This window comes from Leuresthes tenuis, unplaced genomic scaffold (genome assembly GCF_036924035.1).
Source record: "Leuresthes tenuis unplaced genomic scaffold, fLeuTen1.0.hap1 SCAF_14, whole genome shotgun sequence".
Classification (NCBI taxonomy): Eukaryota; Metazoa; Chordata; class Actinopteri; order Atheriniformes; family Atherinopsidae; genus Leuresthes; species Leuresthes tenuis.
In genome coordinates this window covers 14,091,234-14,110,530 of record NW_027325368.1, presented here as the reverse complement: position 1 = coordinate 14,110,530, position 19,297 = coordinate 14,091,234, and the positions used below count along the sequence as shown (strand labels likewise).

Genomic DNA, 19,297 nt, shown 5'->3' with positions numbered 1-19,297 from the left:
AGGAGAAAGCCAGAGCTTGGCGAGCAGCGTTTAATGTTTGTTAAGCTGTCATGTGTGATTAGCAGTAAAGCACTCTACGAGCGGCCCTTTAGCTGCAGTCGCCCAAAGGCTCACCTGTAACTCTGTCTGGAAGAAGAACTTCTGTGGGCACTGCGAGCAGTCGTAGATTTTATCCTCCTGTCCGTGGGCGGAGAAGATATGCTGCTGGAGCTTGTTTGCCTGGACGAACACTGCTCCCATACAGAGAAAAGGGGACGAGAAGAAAAGTGTAAAAGTTACTTTAAAATTTGAATATACATGTTATCTTTTTGTTGGAGCATCTTGTCGCTTGCCTAAAGGCAAAATCGTAAGAAAATACAAATAACTATGTCAAATGACAAGGAAAATGTCTTAATTAGAAACAAATGACTGCACTGTCAACCCACAAAATAAGCATTGTGATGAGATACATATTAGGATAAAAAGAGAGAAAAAAACCCAAAACAATTTAGATGTTAACAGTAACTAGAGCGGTCATACTCGTGGCACTAAAGCTGGTGAATGCATAATGTTTTGGGAATAATGATGCTCTTTATTTAGTGCTGCTGTGGGGACAACAAGCCGGAAAATAAACAACCACAAAAACTGGCATGGCTTCAAGTGCAAAACATGGCCTCCATTAGTCTACATTGCTAATTATATTGACAATATAAATATTCATGGTGCTGCACTACTTATTCATGCAGACTCTGACAACACTCGCCATCACATAAACACACAACACGCCGGAGCTTAAAACATATACTATACATTTATGCTTTAATGAAGCCATAGTCCACACTGAAAAGCTAAGTGGGATGCAATTGTGCGCATCTCCAGTGTCTTGCGTGTTTGTGTAAGTGCGGGTTTGTGTCAAGATGCTCTCCAAGGAGCACTTCAAACATGCCGTTTGTTATCCCAGACCCCTGTGCTTTAAAGATGACTGTCTAATCTCAAAGGTCTGAATTCTCTGGAAAAGTTAGCATGTGGGGGCTTCATTTGAATTTCTTACAACTCAAAATAACTTCTAATGCATGCACCGTGGACCACGGGAAGAGGAATGGAGGAAGACATAAGCCACAAAAGGTGATGGGTCTGTTTGAGAGGGCCTAAAAGGGGTCACTGGAACCCTGTGGCAGGGCTCTGCAACTTTAAAATGTCACAATTTGAGCTCACCTGAGAGAGCGGTTATTAATCATTGAATTGTGTTGTGTAGAGAAACATTCGGGAACACTGACTGTCACAATCCTGACCTGGGAAATAAAAGTATGGACCCGTGGCCGTGGCTGCGGGGAAGGCGTCAGACTGCTAATGGCTGGGTGACAGCTGTCTCTAGAAAAGGCAGCACGGTAACCAGAGATGAACAAACCTCCAATATGAGGTTATAAAATAACTGCAGATACATAGCTAGTTTTACCATTTGTAACAAAACATTTCCACTCCAGGTTAAGAACTTGAGTATCATTCTTATTTGTGGCTTCTTATTTGTGACTTTCTTTGTGGGGAATACATGCTCTGGAAGAAAAAATGTGCTGATAAACAATAGCTTTTTCCTTCAGCTGTGTTTTGTCTGCATATACAGTAGAGAAGCAGGTCACAGCAGCTGCAGGAAGCCTTCATTATGTCTTTGGCTAGAAGAGGAAAAAGTCAATACAGCAAAAATAAAAATGGATTTGAGACTTGGGGGGCCTTCAAATACTGTACAACAGGGCCTAACACAACTGAGATGTCAAGCTAACTTTTACTTGCTGTTAACATGCATTCATCAGTTTATGACTTGGCATTCATTTATATGCAAGATCAGAGTGACTGATCTGAAGTACCCGGATCTAAACTGCTTTAATGGCACTTTCAAATCTTCTGTAAGATCGATAAATATTAAATGGGGGTAAGATTTAAAGCAAGAATGTAAATTAAAGCCCCATAACTTTGTAGCTAGATCAGTTTTGACATCTTTCAAGGCTTTATGTTGTGATTTTGTTTGCAAACGATGACTGCAAAAATCAGGGTTTGCCCAGATGCAGTGTGGTAAATGTTTAATTAATTACAGTTTTTGAAAATTCTTTTATTGTCATCACTGTTGTTCTTCAAATTAGCATGCAATGTGTTATAAAGGGATAAACAGAAATGGGCTACAGAGGGACATTTCATTGGCATTTGGCACCTATAAAATATGTGACGGCATTGCCTATTCAGAGGAGGAACAGAGGCATGTTTTCCTAGAGGGTTAAAATGAGGACATAGAGAAACGAGGAAGAAATAATCCAAAACCACATCCAAAGAGGATCAGTGGCTGGCCATTGTGTCTCTCCCTGCTGAGAATGTGAGAGGGGGAGAAAGAGAGAGAACTTTGTGGAGTTTGCTGGCCATGGAGCAAGAGCAGAGCTGAGCTGAACGGAGCGCTGAGCCGGGTTGGGCGTCAGGGGTGTCAGGGCTGAGGGGGCTGAGGGGCCAAGGTCTCCTCGCTGTGGGGGATATTAAGCCCTCTGATTAGATCTCAGGGGCCGCCAATGGCAGACGTCTCCTTTACTACAGGCCCCAGCTCATCTTTATTTTGGCAGGGTGGTGCTCTCTGCAGGCTGCACTGCACCAATACTAAGCTGTTTGTGCAAGGAAGAAAAATAAGTTTATCTTTTTTCCCCCCTTTCTGCTTTTCATTTATTTATTCATCTAGCCTACATGTGTTCATTTCTACTTAATCCAAGGGTTCACAACACAGAGGCTGCTCCTAATGCTCTGAGGCAAAACAAACAAGTCGGCCAAATGAGCTGATTTGGAGTTGTAGGCTGACAGCTTCTAATTTTGAATTAAAGCTCAGCCGGTGTCTTTTTTGTGTAAGATGTCATAATTCAATCATAATGGACCAGAAGAACTTATGCAGCTACTAAACAAACTAATTAAACAACTACAGTTGTCAGACTCGTGTGGATTTGAAAGTGGTGCATCCTGTAGTTTTTCAAGTTTGTTCCTCATGCGGTGACATAAGTAAAAAAAAATGCACACACACACACACACACATACACACATACAAGACTTTCATCAGGCACACTTTCTTCTGTTTTGTTTGTCTTAAGCACATATTCCCAATCACAATTTCCACACCAGCCCTCCCTACTGCTCCTAAGGGTGCAGGCAGACACTTCTAGCTGCAGGCTCCCCCACTTCTGAAACCTGTCAAATCTGTCCTGGGAGAGTCAGCCTCTCTCTCATCATCCAGGGGCTTATGGACCTCTCTCCATTTACCCTCCCTCCCCCTACACAGCTCTCTTTTCCTCCTCCACTTCCCTCCTTTCATCTCACATCCAAACTTGCCAGTTGCAACCTTCTCAGCTTCCTCTAAGTTTTGTCTCCTTTTTCTCCTCTATTTTGTCTGTCCTCATCTAGCGCCTGCAACTTACTTTTCCCAATGATTTTGTGGAATGATTTGTCCTCTCGCCAGTTGCCCATGTGTGGATTAAGAATAATCAGGTGTGTCAAAGAATGACAATCACTCTCTGCCTCCCACTGCGTTTTGGGTCACAAGGGAGCAGATCAAACTAAATGGGCTATGGGCATAGAGAGGAATGTTTTTTTAAACAAAGAGTATCCTTGTTGTATGAGTGAACTCAACAACCCTGGTGCTATCCCTGGCACCACCTAGTTTGATCAAAGTTTTGCTTTAATATTCAGACTCAATACACCCATAACTGGCATCCTATTTAATCTGTAAAAATAACATTTTTGACATCTAGTGCACACAGTGATTCTGTTCTGCTTCTAATAAAACAAGAGTATTGATACCTGCTTAGTGGATTGAAATAGGCTATTTAAAAATAAAAAAAACAGTTTAAAGTGCATTTAGTGCTGTAATTACGAACTCTTTCAAAGTGCTTTTATGTTATATGAATATTGCCACTCCACACGCATTTTACTACTTTGAGGGATATTTTTGTTTTTCCTTTTCTGTTAGTTTTCACATTAAGATATTACAGAAAATCTTATAGAGTACGATGACCTAGATTAAACAACCTTTTAACAGGCCATGACATTATTTGTGTACATTCTGCTGGCAAAAACTACACTATGCACTATTTATATATCAATTCAGTTACAGTTTAGGGGCAAAGTAAGCGGTAGGACCAAAAGCCAAAATGTGTTTGGTCAGTAGAAGCAGAGTGTTCAAGGTTAAGGATAAGGCACCATTGTGGTTTCTTTCAGATACTGATAAAACACCTCCTATCATGTGCATCAAGTCCATTCTTTAATATTCCACAGAGACTACCATGTCCACTGAGCATTTTGATGTTCAAAAGACTTGAAAAAGATGTCTACTATATATTTAATTGTCTTGTCTTTGATCTCTGGTAAAGAATTTGTATTTCAGGATTCTCAAGGCTGAACGTTCATACGTGCACATGATGTGCATCAACATGTAATCACATGTGCTTTTTTTTCCTTTTTATCCACTTTTTAGCTGTTATGTAAAGGTAGGGATGTGTCGTGCTTGTGTTAGACATTCTTATGTATTTTCAAAATACATAAACATGTTGAAATATGGTCCAAGTATGGTCTAGCCAAGAAAGAGAAGCATAAGATAAATGCTGTGCTGAAGTGACACCTGTTTTCACTTAGTCTTTCTGCAACCGCAGAAGTGCTGAGGGTTTAAACATAATAAAAAAGGGAATTATGCTTTAGTATTAGATATTACAGACTAAAAACAGAAGCACTTTGGGGAGATAATTTTTTGTAACATTGTCTGACTTGTCATATACGTTATTTTATGCTGCAACATACTGTGGCTGTTTCAAATTAGCATTGCATCAATCTGACTTCTAAATGTGTACACATTTAAATGAAGTATGTACAATTTAGTGTTTAATTTTTTTCTCTATTGCTGTGTTTTCTAAAGTGAAAGTTTTGAATACTAAAATCCCCCACCGTACATGTCCTAAAAGGAGAGTGAAAAAAAACAACTAACTTATCAAACTGAGCAACAAATAAAATTAAAGCCTATTGTCAGATTTATTAAGCAAGAAAAGCTAGGCTATATTGGGGTGTCTGCTCTCTTATATATTCAAGATTCAATTTGAAGAAATATATTCAAGGACAGCTGTCAGCCAATCTCTCCATCGCTCTATTTCCTCCAAGTGCACTGACTTCAGCTCAGTTTGCCCGTCCCCTGCCTCCCCAACAGAGGGAGGCCTCTCAGTTCATCCTATGCTCTCCACTGACTGCCTTCCCGACTACCATAGGCCTTCGCCCATCTGTCTGTCTGCTCTGCGGCCGCTGTCCTGAGGGTGCACTCTGTCTCTCCCTCCTCCCCTCTCCCTCCCAGCATCCCTCTCTCTCATGCGCCGTGATCGATATGGACGCAGAGGGAGAGGGGGGACCTGTCTGTCAAAGCCGGCGGTAGAAAATGAAGGCTCAGATGAAGGAGGCATGCTCTGTATATTAAATGCCCAGACCCCTGTGAGGGCTGGAAGGAGGGGAGGTTCAGGGTGGGGAAATATCAATAGGCTTCTTCTAAAAGAGAGATAAAGCCTAAACAGCAATGTAGAGTAAAAGAAGGAGAGTGGGAAGAAAGAAGGGGAATGAATAAATAGTTGGGAAGTGAGGTGGACATGTAGATGGAGATGAATGAGAAAAAAAAGAGAATAATGCAAAATCTGAACTAATGATGTTAATTGATGTAACAAGTGGAGAGGAGTTAAATGAGTTTGTTCTTTTTTGTCCGTGTGTGATGGGTGGATGGGGGTGTTGGAGGGGGAAATGAGCTGAAGACCAAAAAAGTGTTTGGAAGAGTAAAGAGCTGAGACGGGAGAAAGAGTGAAGAGCTGAAGTTAACGACTTTGCAGATTTCATTATAGAGATAGTTAACCCTGTTGACACTGAAGGAGGGCGCTATCCTCTCAGGAGGAGTCCGGTCCTTCCACCTCCACGCACAGAGACAGATGAGATCATTACAGCTATCAGCACCACTGCCATCCACAATTAGCACATCTCCTTTTCGTTCTACACTCCCCCATCCCCCATCTTCCCTCAGCTCACACTGTCTTCCCCCCTGGTCTCTTTCCTTCTCCCCTTCTCACCTCATGACACTTCTTCGGCCTTGATTTGGAGGCAATTTGACTCAATAAAAAGCCACATGCAGCAAACCGCTTTCAGCTTTGGCTGGCTTGCTTGCTTGACCTTTCCAAACTCATTTAAAAAAACATTCACTTTTTCAAACTCAAAAAGGAAAAGTCTGAAAGCTTTGTTGAAAAATGCAAAAGTCTCTGAAAAGTCAACAATAGTATTTAGCATTTAGAATCTTGTCATCATTCAGCTGGATCGACAGTGCACACAGATCGGCAATATGAACAATACGAACCTGTAAAACAGACCGGACACTTGAATGTTCCACCCATGCCCTCAAAGCTGTGCTCAATCAGGTGGCATTGAAGCTTCGCCGGTGAGTCGAATGACTGACTACAGAGCTTGCATTCATGGTTCAATCCTTCCTCTGTGGAGAAGAAACAACACAAACACACAGAAAACCATAAGAGGAAAAATAAACTGAGCATGAATGTCCAGGGAACAGCAAAGGTCTCACTCTGTCTCACCCCCCATCCCCACATCTTTTTTTTCCTTTTCACATTGCAAATTCAACAAATTTGTGGCAACGACTCCTGTCTGTGATTTTCACAAGTCAAACAGAAAATAATACAACATGTGATCCGCTCCCATCAGGCATGACCGGCCGGGGTCCTAATTGCTCCAATGAGGCTTTGCGTGCCAAACGTGGTAAGCGTAAGCCCTCTTTTTCATTAGCTTGCATGAAGAATTTTCTTTTTAGCATCTGCAAATTAAAAGAAATTTGATGGAAGTCTAAATGGTGCAGGAAAGAGTCATTGTGCTTTGATGAATGAAAATGAATCCACAACAGTCAAACGATGACATTGAAATATATGGATCCTAAAACGTTACTCTAGTATCACCAATAATCAGTTTCATCAAGTTATTAGAAACTGCCTTATTTTTTTTTTCTTACCAAAAGCCTGAATGTAACAAGATAGATACAGTTCACAAGCCTCAAAAATCCCTACACATCTATATAAACATTATGCTACCCCAGCTTTAGCCACTGATAACTGAAATAAATGTCACAACTGTACACTGGCATTTATTTGCAGCACAAAAACTTGCTGACTCAGACTTTTACAGAGGTGCCCATCTCCAGCAGATCAATAAAAAAGCCTTTACACTCTGCCACAGGGCCAGACTGTGCTCTATCAAACTCCTGCCAAACCTGACTTTAGATCTGGAGGGTGGGGGATACATCAGGGACTTTTCCCCCAGGTCTCTACAGCCCAGTGCCCACCACACAGGCTCTTAGTACCAGAATCATGAATACATAATCCAGCTGAAAGGTTTATTGAAGGTACTATGGGCAAGTCTGGCAAAAAAATCTAAAGCGAAAAACAAGAGACTAGTAAATATAGAAGAAACTCTCTAATTTGTAATTCTTCTGTAATCTTAGAGGCTCTTTCATCTGTCCAGTTAGAAGTCACCTGAACATCATGCTTAAGTTGGCTTTTAAATCTTAATTCTTTGTTTTCACACAAGTTTGTTCAACACCAAATTTATTGTTCACTCTTTGGAATTAGAACTCAAATCTTCCTTTGACACAACAGAAGCTCTTGAATATTTGACAACCTAAAGAATATGCTTTTGCCAATATCAATAATTTTAGCTAAGCTTATTGAAACTGAAACTGGTGGTATAAAAGAAAAAAACAAGTATCTCAGCTTGTACGCCTATGAACTGATGTTAAGTAGTAGTGACAACTGGAACCCAATGACCCCTAATACGCCAGGAAAAGAATGGAATTGAAACATCTCCTGCAGTGCCAAAAGAAACAGTGGGAGCGTATCCATATTGAACTTCTTACCATAATGCAATTTTTTTTACTCTTTTCAACGTAACGTCAACGTATGTTATGATCTACCACAGAGGAGTTTCTACTGTGCAAAAACAAACCATGAGTAAACTGTCATCACAAGCTAACAGACAACATTCCTGCATGACTGTTTTGCAAAAGCTAAAAGACGATCAAAGCAATTCATAGTAGTTTTAAAGGGAGAGAGTTGATGTTGTGTTCTGCAATCATGCATTTGACAGATGAGTTACTCTGTAGCCTACATGTGCATCTGAGTGTGGCAGAAGGCATCAGCAAAGGAGAGGGAGGAGGGCAGCAGGAGTGCATCGATGCAGCCGTGCAAGAGGATCACTGTCCTCTTTGATCACCATTCAGTTTGCTTATCTGTGCAAGGGTGCACACTAAGGTCAAGCTAGTTGCAGCGCTCACAGATCTGTTTCTCTGCCATATGTGCAGCCCTCGTTTGACCCTAGTGTACAACGCCGTCCCTTCAGAAACCTGGTCTGCTTCATTATGCATATAACTCTGCACCTGCCTGACTGACCTTGCGTGTGTGTGCATGTGTGTGTGTTTATGTCTGTGAGCAGGTGCATCGGGGGAAAATGGAGATATAAAGTCAGAACGCTTCACATTTAAGGAATATGAATGCTGTATTTTTAACTATGTAAGAAAAAAGAAATAACAATATCAACCACATCTTGAAATTAATTACCTAGTAATATCTTGGCACAGAATACTCACTGACAGATGTTAACTTAAAAAGGCATGTGGTTACAGAAACAGTAGTTGCTAGAATGATCAAATAATTGTCTTGTGAAGTGATTTGACTGCATTGTGAAATGTATTTTGTGTATTCAATTCTTGGTGACAACTCTTACAGCAATAAATGGGTTTGGCTGGGTTTGTATTCAGTAGTGTAAACCAGCTGAATAAGGCTGGCAGCCTGTTTCTTAGTGAGAGCCAAGGGAGGAAGTCAGCTTGCTCAACCCTAAAGCTGCCTCACTGGGCTGAGGTCACTTCCTGTTGCTCCCCCAGTCCTTCTCCAGGGCTGCCCAATCAGCAAGGCCCTGCGTGGGCTCCCACCCCTCTGTAAGCACTGAGCAGACTCTGGATATAGTTACAGGGCCACAGGGGACTGTCAGCTTTCTCCCTCTATCCTCATCTCTCCCTCCTCCCACTTTGTTTTTCTGAGTCTCTTGAGTGTTCTCCACTGCCACCACCCTGTCCCCCTGCACTCCCAATAAAATCCTTTAGATGAGAACTGCTCCTGCGTCTGCTCCCTCTAAGCATCCCTGACACCAGCAAAGTAAGCCCATCTGCATATCCACAGGGCCTCGCGTTCCTGTGGCTCATGGTTTATGTATTTCACAGCTCCTTAAAACACAAATGCCTAATATCTCTCCCATGTGGAAGACAGGAGAGGGAGAGAGGAAAACTACTCTCACAAAGAATGGTCTTTATTTCTTAGTGCTGTTTACTTTTTATCCAGGGTTAAGTTCATGTGCCGTTGAAGGTTGTTTGGGATGCAGGGGCTGGCTCTATAGTTTGGTGAGCTCAACATTGTTGCATTGTGTAGGTTTATTACAGTGTCAACAGTGTCTGTGTGGGTTTGATAGATATTTTATGATACCTAAAACTGGAAATGTTGAACTCACAAATGACAGTGATTAACATACTGAAACTAAAGCAATTGAAGAAACTCTAAACTTCTGATAATAGAGTATAATTAAGTGTAACACAGGGCATTGTTTAATTAAAAAATCTCCCTCAGCTTATTTCGTTCTGATGCCACCAATGCCCCTTACTCTATTTAAACAATTCTGCAGAGGAGCAGTTCAAATTGAAGCGTTTGGTTTTGCACAAGTGAAATCTGATACTTAGATTTACACTCCTCTCTGGGGCATAGTGAATGGTTGTCCAACGCTTACTCTTACAGGAACCCAAGTTGCCTTGTGTCGCAAGAGTAGACGATATTAAGGACATCAATCAGGCCACTTCTTTTCCGAGAGTAATGAGTAAACAAGTGGGAGAACAAATTGAGAATATTAAGAAGTCAGGAATGAGTTGTTGTGGAGAAGCACAGACAGAACAACCATTGTAATCAAAGCTTGTCCTGTCAAACTAACAGGTCACTACAATGCCGAGTATCTAAACTGTCAAACATTGCCATAAAAGCTGCAATTACCTGCTTGGAACAAGCATGTTTATGAGGAATTCCACCTTTAGCAAGAATTTGCTGTCTGTTCTACCATCTGTCAGGTCCTATTCAGCCTGATGTTGGAGTTATGTGTTAATAAACCAAGGAAATTTGGTGTTCAGGAGACCCACTGCTGTATATACAACCCACTACAGAATTCTGGATGGTTACAGAGGAGACAGCTGCAGGCCTGTAAACAGTAGGTGGGTTTACTTCTCTCTTGTCTCTGCAGGAACTATCCATTAACAGATAATGGGGGAAAAATCAGAGTGATTAAGGCCCAGGGAATTATGGGTGAATACAAATTGACTCCACCTCTGTGTGGTGTGCTCTCTTGAGGTAGAAGCACTGCTCATGAGGCACAAGCTCATTTCAGAAGTACTATGAGGGCCATTAAAGACCGGAGAATGCAGAGTATGGGGGTAGGAAGGTGGTAGGTGTGAGCGCAGAGGGATTGACTCCCCTTGGACCAAAGCTGATTGGAGAACAGGCGCCTGGGGTAAACATTACTAATATCAATTTCCTGCCTCCACAGTTTGATAAGAACAGAGTGAATCAAGTGCAAAATGTTGAAATTGAAGAATAGATTCAATCCTGGCATAACGAAAATTCCTCCCACTCCATCTAAGAGTTAATGTATTAAACAAATAGCGAGGGAAATTTTGGCGTGTGTGAGCTAATAAAATCAAAGATATTGGAGAACTACCACAGCAGGAAGGAAAAGCTTTATTCCTGTATGAAAGTGAGTATGTAAAAACCAAATTCTGTGTCCACAAGAGAAAAGTAAGGGTAAGGTAAACCAGGCGGCCGAGCCTTCTTGTTAGGGTCCCAGCTTTGGAGCATTTTTAATTTATAGGGAGAAAAAGCACTGAGGATTTGAATTGTCAGCAGTGGTGATACCCTCACACAGCAAGAGCAAAGGATTGTGGGGGAGCATGACTCTGAGTGAATGTCAGCTCTGATACATGGCAGCTCGTTGGAGGTGCTAATCAGAGCAGGGCTTGGCTCCTGCTAGGATCAGCCACTCTGTGCCTAGATTAGCCGCTTCACATCTCCCTTGGCTACCAGGCCAGAGGTAGAAACAACAAACTGACGGCTTTTTGTGTCAAGATAAACATGCGTAACGCTTGAATGAATGTTGCAAAGGGTTTAGCCAACTAGAACACCTTTTGGATATCACAAAACATGAGGACACCTTTCCTTCTCCAGAAATACACTGAGCAGATATTTCTTGTTTGAGTCAGTTTGCACATATAAAGTCAATAAAGCACTATAATAAAGTAAATTACATAAGCAAACATATAAATACAGAAAGCTACTACTGCAACCCAGTTTTCAATAAAATATTCAACTGCTGCATTGAATTACAATGCAAAATATTGTACATTAGTTCTTCAGTAAAACCTGTAGAATTGTGACATTCCCATGTTTTTGTTCCCTGTTGTTTTTATTGTGCTACTTCACATCCCATGACTTCAGTTTTAATTTGTGTTCATTTTTATTTCAGTCCCACCCCATTGATATGCCTAGAAACTTTAGCATCACTCTATTTTACAGACTTAATTGTAAAGCTAATGGATTTTGAGCTGTGAGCCACCACAACACATTCTGACATTTGTTTTTTCTTAGTTTGCACTCTGTCCATTTTTTTCTTGCGCCCCCTCTCCTTTTATCTTTGTCCTTTTAACCTGAGATGTCAGCAGACTCAGAGGAAGTATTGTTCTGCTCAAGAATGGCACTGTATTTGTACGACCCATCAAAACCAAAGAAGGTCGTAAATGTAAATGTTACAGAAAACATTCACAGTAACAAACATTACTTAAATGTGAAACAGAGTGGTTAAATGTACTTTCATTTGGGGAATCATCTTTGCAGTGGTGATGCCATCTGTTAAAGAAAGAAAAAAACCTCGGAAGCGCCCTGACTGATTTTGGGGCTGTGTTGACGTCACATTTAGATTGTTCAATAACCAATGGTCGAAGAAGGCGATTGACAGGAAAACAAAATGAGAAACACTCGCTTCAGACTTGACATTTTAAACCAATGCTAAGTAGATATGAGTTAAAGAGATGTATCATCACTGCATCTTTTCCTTACAATCTGCGGCATGTCCAGCCTTTGTGAGACAAGCATTAACTGTACTTATGAAATTTACTTTTAGTTGATTTCATAAAATGTCCCACACTCAGTATATCATTGGTACTAAAGACATCTGCCAAGGAAACACCTGTGCATCCTCGCTCATAGCGTCTCTCTCCTCCAGATGCATTTTAGGAATTGAGACATCCTTCATAATGTCATGCTGAGATCGATTTTGTGGTCACAGGTAGAAGGACAGAAGGAAGAGGAGACGACATGACACAAAATAGAGAAATAAGACTTGAATGTCATTTCATCGTGGGTATGAAGACAAGTATATGCTTTGTGTTACTCATTGCATGGCTGACATTAAGCATATAGAACAAGCCTCCATGACTCACCTCATGCTTGTGAAAGCATGTCAAACAGCAGCTTATGATCAATGAAAAGATTTTCTTCCTCAGTAACATTTATGGCTGTTGTCATTTGTTATTCTACAAGTGTATTTTTACTAGGGATAAGTAAATGTACAAAGTTTCATTAAAAGCCTCTAGATAAAGATCTGTCATAACATGTTGACGAGCCTTACGAGGACCAAAACACTTTGTTGAAATTAGATTTTGTGTATATGTAATTTCAGATTTGAAATGACATTGAATTTAAGATAGAACCCTGCAAACAGCTAAGGGGAGAATAGTTAACAGCAGACGAAGCTGGAGTTTCAGCTGGAGTTACTGTGCCGCTGTGCTATTTGAAGAATAGTATGCCATTTTGTGTTATTACATCACCTGCTATTCTGAAAAAAACAAAACATTTACAATGATTAAAACTCAGTCAAATGAACAGTGCGTAGGTCACAGAGGCAGTGTAGAGGAAAAAAGGAGAAGGGAGAAATCCACAACAACAAAGGCAAGAGGCGAGTACTTGTTAACGAATGATATGTAGGCGCAGCAGCTGCAGGCTGCTACGGAGGTCTATTGGGGACAAACAGTGCAGGCTGCTGAGATGGATTGCATGGAGAGCCTGACCCCCTGCAGCCACACAAACACCACTCGACACTGAAATGCTCTAATTTACTCTATACATGCCTATTACTAAACTGCTCGGCTCATTCTTTTTTAGAAGGAAATAAAGGTCAAGCGTACTGTACTCTGACTTTCCAAGACTGGATTAAACTTGCTGTGCAACGTGCGAAAAAATTAAAACAAGCAAAGAAATGGTACAGCAGGCAGAGAAAAAACTTTCTGGCGAGGAAAAAGGCAAAAAAGAAATGAGGTGTGAATATAGACCAGACTCTCTTCCAGGTCTCAAAAGAGTGAGTGCCCTGAATGTAAAAAGTTAATTATGGGCACATGCCCGGCTATTTTTTGCTAGCCTCACTGTGGCATTGTCAAGCTTAGATATGAGGCTCTATGGGGTTCTTGGTCCACACAAAGGAGTAGGGAAGGAGAGTGGTGAGGAGAGGCCCCTTGGCTGGGCTCACGGCATGGAACACTGTACAATTAGCCTGCCCCTGCGTTCTACCGTCTTATAATTATCAGTGCTTTCCTTAATTGACTCCCTTAGTCCGCTGCAGAGGGACCCCCCCCACCCCCCTTTCTCATACCTCTTTCCCCCCTGCTAGATGCAGGCCGCCAAGCGCCACGCCTGGCTCTCCAAAGTCATTTAGAAAAGCGCTCATATTTTCGACACAAAAAAGGGGGAACATTTGGTGAGAGAGAATTCATCATCAGGTGTCTAGAGGTTTTCCTTAATAGAAAAGCTGAGTCCCACTGAGTGCGCTCCGTGTAGCGGCCAGCCACGCATGCTCAGGACCAGCAAGCTGCCATTCGCAGCAGGCCACAAGACATTAACATAATTTTATATAACACAGGCACCCGCACTGGAAATTTAATACATCTCAGCAAATACGAGACAGCCGTTTTGCATAATTTTTTTCTCATTCTCCCCTTACTTTCGCTCTTCTTTCTAGCTTTTTCTGTGCTCCTTCTATGTATCTCTGCTGTCTTGTCTTTGACCTGCTTCCGTCTCTCTCTTGCTGCCACTCTCTTTGCCCCCACCTCCCCCACACAACCACCCCTCTTTCCTCACCCCATGATACTGCTCTCACTAGGAGAGGGGAAGTTCATTACCTCAGCTAAATCAGAATTAGTCCCTTCATTTTGATGGGGCGAACTTCATTAGAAAGGCCCTTCCTTAATCCAGCAGGGAGAACTGATGAATCTACATGGGGGCAATAATTTGCTTCACACAGCACATTCAGCCACTTCCTCCACACTGTTTCCCCCTTCCCTTTTCGCCGCCTTTCTGGCTTTATGTACTTATGGCTACATTTTTATTAGATCTACAAAAAAAAAAAGAAGAAAAAAAAGGAAAAGAAAGCACCTGCATATAATTAACTAATGGCAGCAGAGATGGTGTAAAGAATGAGTTATGCTGTTTGGAATGTCCCGTCTCCCTGACGGGGTCTCTAAAGCAGTCATAGCTGACTTGGCTGACACTCAAATGCAAGCAGAGTTAGCGTGGATGAGAGCAAGCTGGGTCTGTCTGTCTTAAGTAACTATTCAAACTGATTTTATAATGCCATGACTATGTTCTGAAATCATATGATACACAATGTATTCTTAAATATGATTGCAGTGAAACAAATGAAAAATTTGAGATAGTAAGACTAATGCTTTCTTTGTCTTTCTGTTTCCTTTTTAAAAGACTCACATAACAGACAGTTTTGCAAGGATCTCTACGGAGACAGAGCTCTAGCAGTTGTCCAGATTTTTACAACAAACTAGAGAGCGAAGAGATGTGAATCAGGACAGACAGCCCCTGACTGCCATACCACAGCGCCTGGTGTCAAACAGATGTGCAACTTGGCAGCAATGCTCCCCAGAAAACTGAGAGCCCATGGATTCCATGGTGGTTTTGAATCGTGCTGCCCTCCCCTATTTCACCACCCCACCTCTCCCAAACAGTCCCAACTCCCCCACACTGTGCCCCTGCAGTCGCCCTCCCTCATCACCTCCACACAGGGGTCCCCTGACAGGTAATCTCGTCCCTCGAATGTGAAATCTCCGACAGCGATGCCCCGTGCTCTTACCCCCTACCTCTGTGGCTGATGGGCAAATTGGAATGGCGCACCCTGCTGGCGCAGAGAGCTCTGAACAGACAGCAGTACACACACGCTGAGGCACCCCTCGCACGTTCTGTCTAATGTAGTGGACATGCACACTCATTCCAAGCTGCAATATCCATGCACAGACACACCTCCACGCACAGATGTGCGCTGGGAAACAAACACAGTTGCATACTCAAAAGCTTCAAAATTACATACGCAGCCTCATAAACACACACACCACATAAGTGCTCTATGGGTGATGTATTCCCCTGAATCTGCATACAAATTGAGTATATGATAAAAAAAAAAACCCACAGAGACTCAGATGAGTCGATATATGTTGAAATTTAAATAAGCATCATCTGAAATGGCTCAGCTTGGGTTCTTTTTCCAGAAACTGCACCTGACTTCTGTTGCCATGGTTTCTATTATGTGTACACTGTAGGGGCAGAACACACATTATAGATAAATAGTAGAAACCACAGAGTAAATGTGCACATTGCAAAGCCCCCAGTGTGTGTCATAAGCACTACCAATACAGGGTTTTAGAATAACAATGCTATAAAATATTGATACATTTTAACAGAGAATAGATTATTAATTTTCCTTTCTTAAATGCAGCCAGTCATCAGGAAAGGTTTTTTCAACGCAGGCTGGTTTATCTGTCTGACGTTTTTGCTTCATATATCTGTTTCTTGCCTCAGTCGACGCTCTAAAGCATATGAGAATGGTTGCGTCCACCCTCAAATAGCGGGAACGTCCTAAATAGTCAGTGGGACCTGAAGGGGCTAAAGATCACTGCAACAGAAGCCACAGAGGCCTTCCTGTCAAAAGCAGTGCATTCAGGGGTGAGGGGGTGAAGGGAAGCCAGAGGGAGAGAGCCAGAGACATGACATACATTTCATTACATTTAAACCAACTGTGGGTTCAACTCACAGCCCTGGATTTCCAATGGTGTCTCAGAGGATGGAGTAAGTGGAGGTGTAAGAGAATAGTTTTTACAAAGAACACAATAGGTAGGTGGACAAAGGAAGGCAGCTGGACTAATTGCTTGGGGGCTTGTAAGAAATTTTTCTGAGTACCTCTGTTAAAAGCTCAATTTAGTGGCCTACATCCCTCTATCGGAAGCTCTTAATTCCATCTGCAATTAGAAGAAACATTCAAGATTTACACTTAACAAGTTAGATGTATTTGGAATACCTAAATGTTATATCCGTAATTATATGCGCACAACATCACCAATTTCTTTGCAAATCTTTAGGTGTTAAAAGCATCAGCCTTTCTTCCCATCTCTTCCACATGGACTAAAAGCTAAGTTTAATTTCTGCCAACAAACCCAAGATGTGTAGATGTGTGTGAGAGAAGAAAACAGTGCATAATCCAGACATGCCAGGAGCGATCTTTCCAATGAAAGCCCTCCTTGTAGAGAGACTGCTTGTCCATTAAGGCCGTCAGAGGATGCTCTTAGGAATGAGGGGCCATATCTCTGGAGAGGACTATAGGGAGCATGTTCAGACAGGGGATAAAGGAGAGTGAGCTGGATGGGTGTAGCAGAATGACTACAGTAAGTCGGCTTAGGGTTAAGGGAATCTACATCCTGACTTCAGCTCAGAGCTTTTTGTCTTTGAGGATGTGCGTTCTCTCCGAGAGTAACATTGAAAAGATATGCTTCTTGTTATCACAGCTACATTATGAAAAAAAACTATTTGTAATCTAACCTACTTTTACATACGAAGAAATGCCTATTGAAAATTCCTTGGAGTATTATTAAAATGGCTATAGAATTACAAAACACTATTTCTATTGCTCGCTTGGGGGGAGCCCCCATTCATTAAGCTTCTAACATATCATGGGTTTTGATTATTCTATCAGCTTCATTCTCTTATTATAGTGACAAACTCCTGCTATTTTCTTGCCAATCTCCTTCCAGCTGTCATTCCTTTTGAAAGATCACAAAACCCTTCAAACACACTTGTGATATGTCTTCAGTTTCACTAGACATTGCTTGATTCCCCCATTGAATTTGCAGGATTAACTTGAGGAAGAAACGTCTCATATTTCTTAACTGGTTGCAACGTCTGACATCAGAGTGTATGAGATTCTAGCATACGGGTATTGTCCAGGGGAGGGAACCCTCACTCTAACCGTCAGCGCTTCACCAAGTGGGACAGAGATGATTAAAACACACCATGGCTTTGACTGACAGACTCCCCACTGCTTCTAGAAGATGACATGTCTCCAAGTCACACAAAAAAGAAACTCCTCTAATTTTAACTCTGACTATAACATCGACCTCCTCTGTCAAAATCCACAAAAAGCAGCCATGCTGAGATTCTTAACCACAATAAAAGTGATAACAACTAAACAGAGAAATAAGTTTAGAAACAACAATAGGGAGGGAGGAGACAAAAGGGCTGAGAAGGCGCCATTTCCCTCCGGTGCACGCAAACAGCAGGAACCTGTGAGCTTGTGACAACACCTTCAAACATTTCTGTTACTTTCACAGAAATATCTGATGCTGATGCTCCAGCGTGATGCTTCTGCAGCAGTCTTGTCCCAGCGCACATTCGACTTGGCAAGCTCACAGTTGCCAAAAAGAAAAAAGCACTTTACTAACTGACTGTGTTTGACATTTGTCATGACAGGAATACAGTGAGAGGGAGAAAGAAAAGAGGAGTGGAAGGTGGGTGGGGATCAGTGAAATGGAGGAGTGGCAGAATGAAAATGAGTGTTTGTATGAAAGAAATAGTTCAGCATTCTCTGGGTTTGTTGCAAGTCCCGTTTTTCCATGATGAGGAGGACGTGGGGAGGTTTCCTGTTATTGTCACGTTGTGCAGAGAGCTCAGGGTCGTGTACTAAATGATTCACAGAAAAACTGAATCTTTTACGTTGGCGTCAGCAATTCAGCCAGGCGCCCTTGTGGGGGAATTCTTTTTGTGTGTTTTTATTGAAGTCTGCATTGAACGCGCCCAAAAGCTCTGACAGGGGGCCCCCGAGGGTGCTTGTCTTCACCTCCAAATCATAAGATGGAGAGACGAAGCTCCCTCTGTGCTCTAAATTATACCCCTCAACACCCCCTCTTGCACACAGACTTGCAACCCTGCCCTCCCCACCCAAAAAATAAAAAAGAGACAGAGAAGAAAAGTCTCCAGTAATACAGTCCCAGTGGAGGGCTCCACGATTGCTCTGCGCTGCTAGAACAGCTGACAGGCTCGATGGGTCCATTCCCTGTGGTCTGTCAAAGTTGGTGCTACGGCATGACGGTTAGCACTTCTTCTTCAGGGATGTGCCTTCTTTGCATGCCCCTTTGTGCCCCTCACATGACAGGGCCCTCCACTGACCCATGGAAGTTTCATAGCTTTGCCCCAATTACTGCTGCGGGTAGGTAAAACTCTAGGTTACATGCCCCTTCATGTCTCTTTACCTTTCCTGTGCTCCCTGGTGAGTGGAAGACCTATGTGAGACTCCTGGTATAGCCAAAGGAGGTTGAGGGGACCAGAAAAAGGGGCAGAAGGGAGTTGGCGTAATTTGATCAGTGGGCACAGCTGCATAAACAGGAGTATCATGGAATTTCTGTCTGCTTGATGGAACTGACTTTGAATGACTTTTCCCCCAAAATGGGCCATTTTCCACATGTCTCAATGAATACGACAACCAATCCAGCAACATGAGTGCAATACTGTAACTGCTAAACTAGCTCGGGTTAGCTTGTGTCTTTTCTCGAGCTGTGGAATTCTCCCTCTCTGGCCGTCTTTGCTAAAGACCTCATCCAAGTCCTGCTGCCTGACCTGTCAAAAGCAGCCCCATTCCCTCTAAAAAGTCCAAACAAAATAAACCAACAACCGCTGGCAGGGTCAGAGGCCAGCTGCTCTGGGTGCTTGGACTCTGGTGTGCCCTCTGATTGGTGGAAAGGGCAGTGAGTAAAAGGGAATCTTTTCAAAGTGAAATCTCCAGCTGAAGGCTTAGAGCTCAACACCCCACAGTTTGTTTCTCT

The 19,297-nt window shown here is 42.3% G+C and overlaps 1 protein-coding gene across 5 annotated transcripts in view; it reads right to left on the bottom strand.

Moving 5' to 3' along the window:
* znf521 (zinc finger protein 521) overlaps positions 1 to 19,297 on the bottom strand; it is an 89,908-nt gene that overhangs the window by 11,533 nt on the left and 59,078 nt on the right. For all 5 annotated transcript variants that reach the window (XM_072363290.1, XM_072363291.1, XM_072363287.1 and 2 more), the window contains 2 exons: positions 6,368 to 6,499; positions 115 to 230 (listed from right to left, as the gene is read on the bottom strand). In XM_072363290.1, the coding sequence (XP_072219391.1) occupies positions 115 to 230; positions 6,368 to 6,499 (248 nt within the window). The remainder of the gene's footprint in view (positions 1 to 114; positions 231 to 6,367; positions 6,500 to 19,297) is intronic.